Source organism: Halictus rubicundus, unplaced genomic scaffold, assembly GCF_050948215.1.
Source record: "Halictus rubicundus isolate RS-2024b unplaced genomic scaffold, iyHalRubi1_principal scaffold0203, whole genome shotgun sequence".
In the NCBI taxonomy this organism is placed as follows: domain Eukaryota; kingdom Metazoa; phylum Arthropoda; class Insecta; order Hymenoptera; family Halictidae; genus Halictus; species Halictus rubicundus.
In genome coordinates, this window is record NW_027488744.1 from 92,438 (window position 1) to 105,785 (window position 13,348).

A 13,348-nucleotide genomic window follows, 5' to 3' on the forward strand; every position below is an offset into this window, starting at 1 on the left:
AACAATTAATAATCAACAATCAATAACAAAACAAAACAAAACAAGAAATATGTAATGTACGATGTGGAACTTCGAATAAATTATACTGTTTCAAAATGAACCAGCACAGCGACAACCCACTGGGACATTCCCAATATGTTATCGTCTTCTTCATCCATCGACGATTCATTGGAAACGTTCATGGCCTCCAATGGCATTCGGTAACATTTTGCCCTAACATCTTCCTGGCTAACATATGTTATTTCAGTGCTCAAAGTATTGCACTTAAAAATTTCTAATGCTGGAGATAACAAGGCGATATCATAGAATGCATCAACTTGCAGAAATCTATGTACACCTAAGCGAAAAGAATTTTCATGGGGACTAATAGATGAAATTATACAAACTGTACCATCGTGTAAAATGCAGCAATTATCGTGGTCATCTGTGCCAAGCAATAAGCTGTGAATTTGAAGTTTGCGGTAAGAAATAGCACCACTACTATTATGAAACATCATAGATGCCTGAATGGTGGTTGAAGAATCACCACCTCCCTTATTACTACCGTGATGTTCTATCTCTCTGATTCTATTAGAAAATTGTTGAAGGGGTTGTCCTGGCTTTCTGCAATATTTTCTAAAAATGGACATGTTGCTTTCATACGGGAAAGCGGAAAATGAATCTAATGTACCAAAACGTCTGACGTCATCCGCCAAGTGGAGAAGACCGTGGACATTATAAGAATTAAAAGTTGGGCCATAGAACTTTTCACAACGACGAACAAATAGTTGCAAAGCTCCTTCTGCAAACTTTAAATATTTGCTAACAAAAACCTGTGAAACCATTATTCTTATGGCACTGTGCAGAAACAAGAAGTGTCGATATAAATTATCCTTCAGTACTCCATAGGTGACAACTGGACCAGTATACAAAAGAAATTGCCGAAATTCTGTTGCTTTAAATTTGGAAAATAAATCTATTGATCTAGGACGCCTTGCAAACTCGGATGGACAATATTTATTGATCCTTCTCATTCTCTCTGAGATTGTGAACATTTGTCGATAAGATAATTTTGAAAATGGGGAATATTTGCCACACACCCAGGCAGATAACAACTTTTTAGTGACACCTAGACATACGAGATGCATATACTCGAATGGCACCTGTGATACCATTCCTATTGGCATCAAAGCTAATGGACTTTGACCATCTTTATGATGATCCTCATCGGAACACCTGGTATATTCCTCATCACTTCGTAAAGAATGTTTAATACCATTGAAAACCTGACGACCTCTTTCCTGTGTACCACAAACTTTGCACTTGGAACAAGGTCGATTAGACATATGGCCTCTGTGATGAAGAATAAAGGCTCTAGCTGTTGCATCAGCAATAAAACACCTTAATACGACAGGAATTTTTTTCTCGTGGAACGTAATGCCTCCATTTGACATTATCAAGTTTATGTCAGAGACAAATTTTTGAAGATAACTGTTACAATCCTTGGGTTTTTGGGTGCCTTTATAAATCCCTACTACAATGGGTTTACTATTTAAGATATTTACAATTCTGACTTGAATAGGCCAAATTTGAATTGTATTCGAATTATCTAAACTACATCCGTCCACATGAAAATCCAATTGCAACTCTCCAGGAATTACTGGAGAACATTGAGATAACTGTTTAACTATTTTCAACTCTACATCAAAATGAACATACTCTTCTGGTTCTACCACAGAGGTGACCACACTTGGACGTGGTGTACCAATGAGCGTTCTTATATCTTTCGGCAAACTAGAAAAACACGAATGGGTACGTAGAAGAGATAAGATGTTGTTCCCCTGAGTGTGCGTTAAATTATTGTCCACAAAGCAAGATGCCAAACGATCACGAAATGATACTTCTGAAACAGTACCAGCGGACTCCCAAACCACATCATCGCATGAAGAGGTAGAAGAGGAATCATGCGTGAATGAAGATATGGTGGGAATATTAAGAAGACTTTCATTATTGTTATTACTGACAGGCACGGATAAAGAAGACGCGCTGGGAATGTCCTGCAGATTATCAACATTAGGGGGGCTTTGTAATTCATTGTCACGTGAATACTTCCTCAAATTTAAGGTTATTTCGCGCCGAATATTTCGTTTCTGCCTAGGGCTTAATTGATTATACGGTTTTCGCGAAACCGACTTCTTCAAAACTCGATCCATGGGGGTAAAAGAAAACTGAATAAAGAATATACAAAATATATAATAATTTGTTACGTGTATTGGTAACAATACCACGTGGCAATACTTATCTGGCGTCTTCTCTGCTTCTATCCTTCCTTCCTTCGAATCCACTGCTCATCCAGTCTTCACCGCTTCAGAGTTTTTTCACGAACTTAATAATTAGTAATTAACTAACAAAGGAATCAGTGCGCGTGTCGAAACACCGACACCTTCGTCGTGAGAGCTGTTATTCCCAGTCTGGTGTCGCAAACTGCACTGCGCATGATCGCGTAACGCGCAACACCTAACATACGCGCATCATAAATTAAAAGTTATAGATATTATAGCGTTAAAAGAAATTAATGAATTAAAATTAAAAATTAAGAATTAAATTAATTAAATTATAAAAGTGTGCATTAATATTTACGCGTATTATTGTGTTATATCCTTGAGGGCATGCGCACAGTTGGCGCGAAATATGAATGTCATTTGTTTTAAAACGACCGCATGCACAAAAATGAACATCGCTACGGTTATTCGCTATCGTGCATTCGTGAATGCAACATTCCGAAAGCAGCAATGGAAGGCATTTCAAAGACAATGGAATCGGTAAGTTTCAGTCTCCTCTATGATATAATTAATCTAAAATATTATATATATTATCGGTATATCATTATATTATTTTTGATATGTTTTTCAGATTCGAGACCGTCGACCTGGGAGGACTATTCATAAACCAGCGAGGTACCAAACCATCTCGTCGGAAGAGGCACCACAGCGACGGAAACGCCGCATCATTAGGTCGCCTACACCCGTTGGCTCCGATGAGGAGTTACTACAGCTTTTAGAAGCTGTAAATTCGCCAGAACAACCGGGAACAACGGGGGGATTGCTTTCCAATCCCTCACATGCACCCGTAACACATATACCCTCATCAACCTCCCCTGTAGATTTATCCGCATCCTCATCCTGTATACAACAACCTCCTCTACCACCACCTACACCATTCTATACCATGCATCCCCCCGGAGAACTCACTATCTGGCATTCCAACGACTTGGTAAAAAGGATGGACCACATGAACCAAAAAATAGATAAGTATGTAATTTAACAAATTGAAATTACAGTAGTATGATGGCAATACTTAATAAGAATTAACAAAATTTACTTTTTCTTTGTAGACTACTAAGCAGGAAGGATAAACCAAGGCATTATGGGCGAAAGCCGGATTGTCTACCTCTTAAAACGAGGGAAGATGTAGACAATTTTGAAAACTGCTCAGACGAGCAGTACAATAATGTCGTAAGTGTATGCATTTATTCCACTGCTATGTGCGCGCGCACGTGTGAGTGTATATATTAATGATATATTATTTTTTAGGTTGACTACTTTGCCTATTTGGGTGGCTCTAATTTAAAAGAGACACTGAGTGCCTCACAAAGATGATCTCACAAAGATTGTGCGGGCCCTTTTCGGTAAGAATTATTTATTACTTAATACATTACATAAATACTTTAATACATTAACATTAATATGACCGTATAATAATCTTTGTAAATTAATGTTGCAGATGCAGCTTGCGAAAGCAGAGCTTTCGCAAGGCCCACTGGCCTCGAATTTCAGGATTCGATGCGAGTGGTGCTGAAAGCGAGAAAAGAAAGGGTCCGGCACAAGAAACCGACCAACAATACGAGACCAACCAATTTCTGGGAGCAGGGACAACACCAGTAACCGGGGGCGCAAGTGGAGGGAGGAGTTTTAGTGGGTAAATCCTCGCCATCACATTGCCCCTATGAAAGGGGGGGGGCGATCGCTTGGGGAGTCCCACACTTTCTGGGGGTTGGAATGGCCCCGAGAAGTTGTGCGTAAAGCATTCAACCTCCCTCCACTTTAAATAATAAAAATAAAAAATAAAAAAAAAGCACCAAACAGCACTTTTCAGTGCTCCAAACAGCACTATTTAGTGCTAATTTAAAATTATATTGTATTATCCTGATTGTAAGAGTTAAAAAATAAATTCAATTTAAATAAAAAATTAATAGATATTAAAAATATTCCGTCATCCCTTTCCAAATCCTTCTTTCAATCTTCTTCGAATCCACTTCCTCTTCGCGCTCTTTTCTCTCTCTCTCTCGCACACTCCTCGTGCTCTCTCTGTCTCGCACACTCTTCGCGCTCGTTCTCTCTCTCTCTTTCTCGCACGTACGCTCTTCGCCTTCCACAACACGGCACTTTATCTTTCACGACACATTGTGGTGTTTACGCATCACTTTATCTTTATTACGCATTGAAACTTAAATAAAATACCTTTTCCCACCCTACACAGGAAGATTTACTTCAATTTTTACCGATATTTACTGTTAGAACAAGGTTACGTCAGTTCTTAATGCGACGGACCTGCCCTCTATATCGAAGGCACAGTTTGGCTCGAAAAGACGACATGATTACGCATGGAATTTTACGTGGAGACTTCGCATGGATTGTGAAATCCATCTGTATCCGCATTCGACTAGGAATTTGGCGACAAATTTCAATGCCAAAATCATAGCACATGAGAACCAAATTCAGCTTCGAGCAGGGTTTGGTACAAAATACATAGGTCTTATGCTCGCAATGTGTGCAGCACACATTCCACTTGATTTGGTCGAGTGGGCATTTGGCTAACTGGGTACAACAAGAATAAAATAGGAAAGATAATAAATAGGAAGAACAAAGGAAGTAAAGAGTTACAAATATGTAGCATAGAATAAGTATTTAACATTGGAGAAATTCTGGTAGCATTAAGATAGAAAATAAAAATCTAGAAGAATAAAAGTATGAATTAAGAGGAGTAAAGCGAGAAAAGGAGGAAGACAGAAAAGGAAAGCGAGAGAGAATGGCCGGATGATGCGGCTATAAAATAATAATAAGTAAGATAAGGAAAACTTCCATTTTTATTGCAAAATCGAATATAGCATAGAAAATATAATAATGAAAGGAAACATGGTATAAGTTTAAACATAAAAAGCTAACGTGCAAAAGACAAAGGAAAGAGAACAATAAGAATGGAAGATAGAATAGCTCGGAGCAGCGGAGAATTGTAAGAAAACGTACACGCTCTCGGGCAAGTTACGTGAAGCAAGAGGCTATCCTCTAAACAAATGAACTAGAGATTAAAAAGGATGGTAACAAATAAATATATGAATAAAGGGGGGAGAAGAAAAAGAAAGAAAGAGAGAAGAGGGAAGAAGGTAAAAGACATTTTAAGAAAAGGATTGCCTAATAAGGATAAGTAACGGGTAGTTTGTCGAGGAAAAGGGGTACAAGACGGAAGGACTAGTAGAAAATAGAATAAAATTATAATTTCTGGTAAGTAAGAAAGAGAAGGGGTTACAATTAGCAATATGGAACTTTGAATATTTGGAAGTTGCAATAAATAGGTAAAAGTAAAAGTCATTCGGAACAGTAACGAACAGAGTAAAGAGGGAGAGAGAGAGAGAGAAAAGTACCGTTATTCTTCGACAAAGAAAGAGCCCAACGAACAGTTAACAGTTAGGCTTCAAAAAGAGGTGAACAACCTCGGAGGTAAACATGTATGAGAACTAAGACCGAGGTAACGGAAACCCGGAGGTCAGAGGAACCCCCAAGGATAGGAGAGACAGTTAGGGCGAAAAACATAGGTAAAGAAAAAGCGGCGGGTGAACAACCGGACAAGGTTAAGACAGAAATTATACGGGGGAAGGGGATTCGAGCAGCCGTTACCGTTACAGGGCGCGAAGAAAAGAATCGCGGGGAGTCAGAAAGATTTGGAGCGCGATCGAGTGCAGTCAAATTTTGGTTGAGTTTAGAAATTGAAATTGATTGTTAATGGAAAGCGAAAGTCTAGTAGTGAAAGCAGAAGCAACGGAGAATAGAATAATAGAGGCATTTAGTCGTTTCTATTAGAATTATTAATTTTTTATCGGAAAGTAAAAGTGTACGGAGTGACAGTAATAGTGGAAAATTAGTGCAATTTCCTACGGAAAAGAAAGAAAGCTGAGCCGCCGTCCGGCGGGCAGGCGAATAGTCGAGGAAAAAACGATTTTTGAGGGAAACAGGCAATCTGGAAATCGAATTGAAGGAAACAAACCACGAAACTGAGAAAGAGAGCACGGGATAAGGCAGGCACGGTAGGAATTTATTTATTTATTGCAGCGATAAATAAATTAAACTCGCAGTTGGGCTTTCTAACACCGTGTCCATTATACCCAGTGCTCGGGAAACTCTGAATAACGGAGGGTTACCGAGAATTTTATTAATTAATTTTCGTAACGGAGGTTTATGAAAAAGGAGACTCTTGGCCCTCTTACTGGTTAAAAGGGACAACCTCAAGAGTCATAGGAGCCCTTCTCCTCCAATTGTCAACCTCAAAAGTGGCATAATAGGGAATATTAATAAGTTGAGTAAAATAAAGTCATTAAAAGTAGGGAAATGCACTAACTCGCAAAAATTTTCAAAAAAAGTTTCAAAAATTTCGAGTTTTCAAAATTTAATCAGATTTACATAATTAATAACACGTAGATAAGCACAAAGACAATTTGGTTCATTAACTAATTAATATAAATAGCTAACGGATTAGTAAAATCATTAATTAAGAATGAAATAGTTAATAAATTAATTTCAATTTCAACCTCGGAGAATTACACAAACATTCGTAGAATAGCGGTCAAGAGGGTCGGCATAACCGACAATCTAGAACAGCTCTGGATATATACGCTTCTCTTCTTATTCTCCGCTTTATTGTACCTCTGCACTGCACCGCTGCTTTGTATACTCTCCGTTTTGTTCGTAATACATTATTTATTATTTCATACAGTCCACTATTATTCTCTACCTGTCTCTATCGCAACCTATACCTCTTTCCTTTCGCTATAGTTCCAAACACATATATACATAGATCGGAAGGTTTAATTAGTAACAATAAATTAAATAAATTAATTAATTAATTAAGTAAATAATTGTTAACAATTATATTGCAATAGCATTAATGAAGCAGGTATAAATGAACAAGCGATAAATATCAAAACTCCGGATGAAACGGTAGATTCAGCGGTAGACATAGTCGCAGTAGCGGCATACATTATCTGCCTCTGAAACAAAAGAAAAAGAAAAAGAATTAATTTATAAACATAAAGGAATTAGAAAAAAGAACAATTAACGAATGGATCGTAATTAGCGAAGCATGAACTTCTTAATTATCGACTGATAGAAGTGAAAGAACGGGTAATTACTGTGTGATTAATTAATTAAGAAGAGAAAGCATATAAAACCAAAGGAGGAAAAGTTAACGAGAATAAAGCTAAAGTTGCTCCGATTTTGATAAAATTTTAGAGAAAACTATTATCGAGGGCGGGCTATAAGTAGGGGGTAATAGGGAGAGCTTCTCTCCCCCCTGCAATTAATTTTCGATTTGCCCCTCCCCTTTTTGAGAAATCAGAGAAGGGAGGGTTGTTTTTGGGGTAGTTCCGAGAACTAAACAGGGGAAGTTGTAGGGGAGGCCGAGAGCTGTACAAGAAGCCCTCAAACTTCAAAATCGGAGCAAGTTGAGTCTCGCGATATACCGGGTGTCCGAAAGGCACCACCCGAAAGTAGGAGAAACCGAGGTCGTGGGTCCCTTTAAGGGGTAATTCGGCATACAGGGGAGGAAAGGATATTCCCCGTGGTGAAAAAATTTCGCCGTTACCCCCCCCCCCCTCTTTTCGAGATACCGACCTCCACAGGTCGAAAGGTGGGTTGGAGGAGAAAACGTCGTACGGGCCGATCGATGGACACCTCAAGGGCTATACATACATAAGATAAAAAGTGGGGGTTCATCAGCTAAAAACCCCCACTTTGGTCTTGCGGAGGCCCCCCAAAAAGCGTTTTTTGGGGCAATTTCGGGTAATTCCCGAACGATAACAAGGGATAAACGACCCTTGGTAGGATAGGTCTTAGGTACAGTAGGTAGAGTAGTAAAAAATTATAAAGAATATAACAAAAATACATAACTAGGGAATAGCTTAGAGTGTAAGACACCGGTAGATTGTAAATATAAACTTAGGACTACGGGTAATTATCATTATAAGATTAAGATTAAAGATAGGAATAGACAAAATTTCAGGTTAAAATTAGATATAAGCGAAACATTTAGGAAATAAGAAGTATACTGCGAGCGGTGTAGTTATAATAATAAAATTATATTGCGTGCGAGACAGAAGTGGGAAACAAAAAGATAAGGTGGCATCTTATCTGTAAACAGGAAGAAATAAATAAGAGACAAATACAACTTAAAAAAAAAGGGTTAGGGTTAGAGTGGGGACCGAGGAGATATGGGCTTAGTAGTGGTGACTCGGATCCACTACTAGGTATGCCACAGTGGTGGCGGTCATATCCCTAAAATCCTCTACGCTCCACCTCCTCGTGGTGGTCCCTGGGAACACACATAATTGTGTGTTGCTAACGGAGCGAGGGGTATTCCGCGGGAAGTAGTCCCAATGATGTGTGAGGCGATGCCGGCGGGATCTTCGGATCCTGGCAGGGCCTCCCTTGCCGGTAAGGCTCACACGGAGGGATGAAAACCGCGGACAAATGGGTCCTGCGATAACGACCGGGGAGGTCGCCGCAGGGCCCAATACCGTAAGCCGGTGGTCATGTTTTACCGGAACGGTGGTCTTGCCTTAACCGGCCGGGCCGCGAGGATGATAACCTCTATAAAAAATCACCAACCCTAAGCTTAGGTGCGCGGTGAGAGGGTACGCCCTGGTAACAGGGCGTGGCTGGTGGGGTACACCAGTCGCGAGCGCACCAACAACCACTGGATACCTGGCGCCTCCAGTGTGTATATAGCCTTACCCGGGTAGTGGGGGCTCTGCCCGGGTGGACCTCATTTCCCGCCGCACTCGTGGGATTATTATGGAGTATAATTTATCAAAAACTGTAGAGGGTAAGGAGGGGGTACCACACCCGACAGTGGTAGTGGAGGGAGTTGGGGCGGTCCTGGACCTATCCCAGGAGGAGAGGCGCCGGACCCCAGCTGTTGGGGACCGGCCCTTTCTCCGGCCGGAGAGGGGAACGAGGGGACGTGGTCGGCGCGGCGAGTCGGTGGACCGATTATCGGACGTCTTGACCCAGTCGGCACCCCCCATCTCCAGCGGGTCGGGCACGAAGAGGTCGCTGACCCCTCCGGGCGTGCCACAGCCGACCCCGTCGCCTGGAAAGCGGGAGCGATTGGACGGGGTTGTCCGCCCGGACATAAGGTCCATGCTCCCCGGGGAGCTGTCCGCCTTGATTGCGGAGCAGTCGGACGTTGCCCGGGAGCTGGCGGAGGCGAGCCGCAACCTGAAGGGCACACACCTGAAGGGGATCCGCGACGCCTCCGCGGATATCAAGGCGGCAGTGCGGGAGTTGGAGCGGAGGGGTATCCAGGTTGGACCCCCTGCCGACTCCCGCGACCCTGACCCCCAGGCGGACGCCGGGGACGCCGCCCTGCGGATGGAGAACGCGGCGCTCAGGAGGGAGCTATTGGAGACCCGCGACTCGCTTCGAGCCATCAGGGGAGAGCTGATGGTGATGAAGCGGTTGCGGGACGCTCCCCCCTGCCGCAAGTCTCCACCCCCGATGTCGGCGAGGTCACCGCGACCCCGGCGACGCAACAGGACCTCATGGCCCAGATGCGGGCCCTCATGGAAGAGGGCCTCAGATCCCTCCGCGAAGAAATGCGGAGGGAGCTGCGCCGGTGACCGGGCATCGTGCCCGTGGGGACCCACGGTCGCCGCCGCGGCCCGCCCCTGCGCGGGCCCGCCGACGCCTGCCCCCGCCCCTGCCCCGGTGAAGGGGGGGGGGGCAGGGAAGAAGAAGAAAAGAAGAAGAAGGGGAAGAAGGCTGGGGAGGCTCCCCAGCCTCCGTTCGCCCGCCCGGCCCCGCCCCCTGCGCCTGCACCGGGTACTCCGGCTAAGCCGGGGACCTGGGCGGAGGTGGTCGCTAGGCGGGCCATCTCCGCGGCCAAGGCCGCTGCTAAGGCCGCGGCTCAGGTGGCGGCAGCCATCTCGGCTGGCGCCCCGAAGGCGGGGAGGGCCGCTGTCTCCGCCGCGAAGGGCCAGAAAACAGCGGCCAAAGTCAGGGCCCCGCCCCCATCCGCGGCAGTCACCCTGACTGTGGAGCGGGACCTCGTACGAAGAGGCTATTAGGAGGGCCCGCCAGGGCGTCGATTTAGACGCCCTCGGCATCGGGGCCCTCCATTGGAAGAGGGCGGTAACCGAGGGCCTCATTATTGAGGTCCCTGGTGCCGATAGGGGCCCCAAGGCCGACGCCTTGGCCGCCAAGATGGCCGCCGTCCTGGGGGGGGGGGCGTAAAGGTGTCCAGGCCCGTGAAGAAGGCGGAATTCCGCCTCACGGGCCTGGAGGCTTCCGTGACCCCCCAGGAGGTAGTGGAGGCGGTGTCGAAAGCCGGGGGCTGCACCGCCGAGTCCGTTAGGGTAGGGGAGCTTAAGGCTCCGCCCAGCGGGCTCGGCACCGTATGGGTGCAGTGCCCGGCCGTGGCGGCCCTGGCGATTGAAAAGGCCGGGAAAATACGCGTGGGGTGGTCCACCGCCCGGGTGGTTGTGCTGGCGGCTCGGCCGCTGCAGTGCTTCCGCTGCCTTGCCCTGGGGCATGGTCGGCAGCGGTGCACTGCGGAGGTCGACCGCAGCGGTCACTGCTACCGCTGCGGTGGCGCCACCCACCGGGCGGTGGAATGTAAGGCGCCGCCCCACTGCGTTTTGTGCGCGGCCTTGGGGAGACCGGCGGGAGCACGCTTTGCTCCCCGCCTCCCAAACAGAAGAAGGGCGCAAAGGGGGTGGGCGGTGTGGCGCCCCCCCCCCCCCCCAAGGGCAAAGAAGGGGTCTGCCGGGGAGGCAGTAGCCGCCCCCCACACCTCCACTGAGACAGTGGAAATGGAGGTGGAGGCAGTCCCCAGCGAGACGGGGGGTAATGACCCCCCGCCACCCGCACCGGCGGCTAAGGAGGGGACCAGCGTGAAGGCCAATTAATGGCCCATATTCCGCGCTGGTCCCCTCTCCCGGTACTCCAGGCCAACCTCCACCACTGCCGCCAGGCGCAGGACCTGATGGTCCAGTGCCTGGAGGAGTGGGGGGTTGGCCTGGCCGTCGCCGCGGAGCCGTACAGGGTCCCGGACCATCCACACTGGTCCGGGGACGTTGACGGCTCCGTGGCGATATGGTGGCGTCGCCAATCGGCGACTGTGCCCCCCTGCTCCGTGGTCGAACGGGGCAGGGGGATGGTTATGGTTAAGTGGGGAAGATTTCTGGTCGTGGGGTGCTACAGCTCACCAACTATGACTCCGCCGAATTAGGGATGTTCCTGGACCGGCTGGGGCTAATGATAGCCCCATATATAGCCGGTCCAGTGTTGGTCCTGGGGGACCTCAATGCGAGGTCCTCCACCTCGGGGTAACCCCGGGACCAACGCCCGCGGCGGAGTCCTGGAAGACTGGGCGGAGGGGATGGAGCTCCGTTTGCTAAACCGGGGCTCCGTGCCTACGTGCGTGAGGTGGAACGGTTGGTCGATTGTGGACGTGTCGTTCGCGACCGCTGCCGCCTCACGCCGTGTGTCCCATTGGCGGGTCTGGGATGGAGAGACCCTGTCGGACCACAGCTACGTCCTGATGGACGTGGCTGTGATCTCGGACTCGCCATTGGACACGCCCCTCCGACGCGGCACCCCGTCAGCGCCCAGACGGGCGCTGTAACGACTGGACGGGGACCTCCTGAGGGCCGTGATTATCGGCTCCGCCTGGCCTTCGGCCAGGGAGCGCGAGGCAGACGAGGGGGCGGCTTGGATCCGGGGCACGTTGCAGATGATCTGTGCCGTGGCGATGCCCCGGGTCCGAGCTCAGCCCCCGAGAAAGTCAGTTTACTGGTGGTCGGGGGAGCTGGCCGAACTCCGCAGTTCGGCCGGCCGAGCCCGCCGCCAGTATGCCCGCGCCCGTCGCCGTCATTTTTTGGGCGGCGACGCGGAGCCGAGGGTCGCCGAGCTGTACAGGGAGTACAGATCGGCGGCCGTGGCCCTCAAGCGTGCAATTGCCGCTGCTAAGGCCAAGGCCTGGGATGAGCTCCTGCTCATCCTCCGTGACGATCCGTGGGGACGCCCGTATAAGGCGGTGCTTGGGAAGCTCCGCCCCTGGGCGTCCCCGGTTACGGAGAGGCTAGACCCGGAATTTCTGGGGCGCGTCGTTGACACCCTCTTCCCCCCTGGTGATGGGAATGAGGGGAGGAGGGAACGCGCCCCGGATCCGACCATGCGATGGTCGGACGACCATTCCGGGTCACTGAGTGGGAGCTGTACCAGGCCGTCCGGGAGCTTCGGGCCAGGGGCAAGAAGGCCCCTGGCCCCGATGGGGTTCCCGGTGGTATAATGGCCTTAGCTATGGAGGTCCTCGCCCCGGCGTTCAGGAGCGTCATGGACGCGAGCCTGCGTCGGGGAGTCTTCCCCACGGTATGGAAAGAAGCGTGCCTGGTTCTCCTCCAAAAGGAGGGGAAACCCGCAGAGTCTCCCTCTGCATACCGGCCGGTTTGTTTACTCGACGAGGCGGGCAAGCTATTCGAAAGGATAATTGCCGCCCGCCTCGTCGAGCATCTGTCGCGGGGTGGTCCGGACCTGAGCGACAGCCAGTATGGATTCCGGAGGGGGCGCTCCACTATAGACGCCCTGGAGCGTCTGCGCCTCCTCCGTGAACAGGCTGTCGCTCGGGGCAGGGTGTTGATTGCGGTGTCGTTGGACATCTCCAACGCTTTCAACGCCCTGTCCTGGTCGGAGATAATGGGGGCGCTGGACTATTTCCAGGTGCCCCCTTATCTCCGGGAGGTGGTCGGCGACTACCTCCGGACAAATTTTTTGTGGCGCTAAAGGGACTTGTGTTTTCATAAAAGTAATACTTTTTACAATAAAAAGAGCATACAAAATAATAGCCACAAATCCAAGCTTTTCACAAACTTTAAAACTCTTATCTCCTACAAGAAAGTCCTGCAATTGATTCATTAGTTACATTGTTAAATACAGAGCTTGGCGCTTGCATTTGTGCTGAACTATACATTAAATCGATAGCTCTTTTTCTTTGTTCTTCCTGCATATCTTGCAAAAGAGTACTGTTATCAACTTCTATT

General features: G+C 47.8%; 1 protein-coding gene across 1 annotated transcript; it reads right to left on the reverse strand.

Moving 5' to 3' along the window:
- Positions 1–80: 80 nt before the first annotated feature.
- LOC143363981 (uncharacterized) lies at positions 81–2,353 on the reverse strand. The gene has a single exon (XM_076804511.1). It carries the CDS (start codon positions 2,190–2,192, stop codon positions 81–83), a length of 2,112 nt encoding a protein of 703 aa, XP_076660626.1. The 5' UTR covers positions 2,193–2,353.
- Between the last annotated feature and the right edge of the window lie 10,995 nt (positions 2,354–13,348).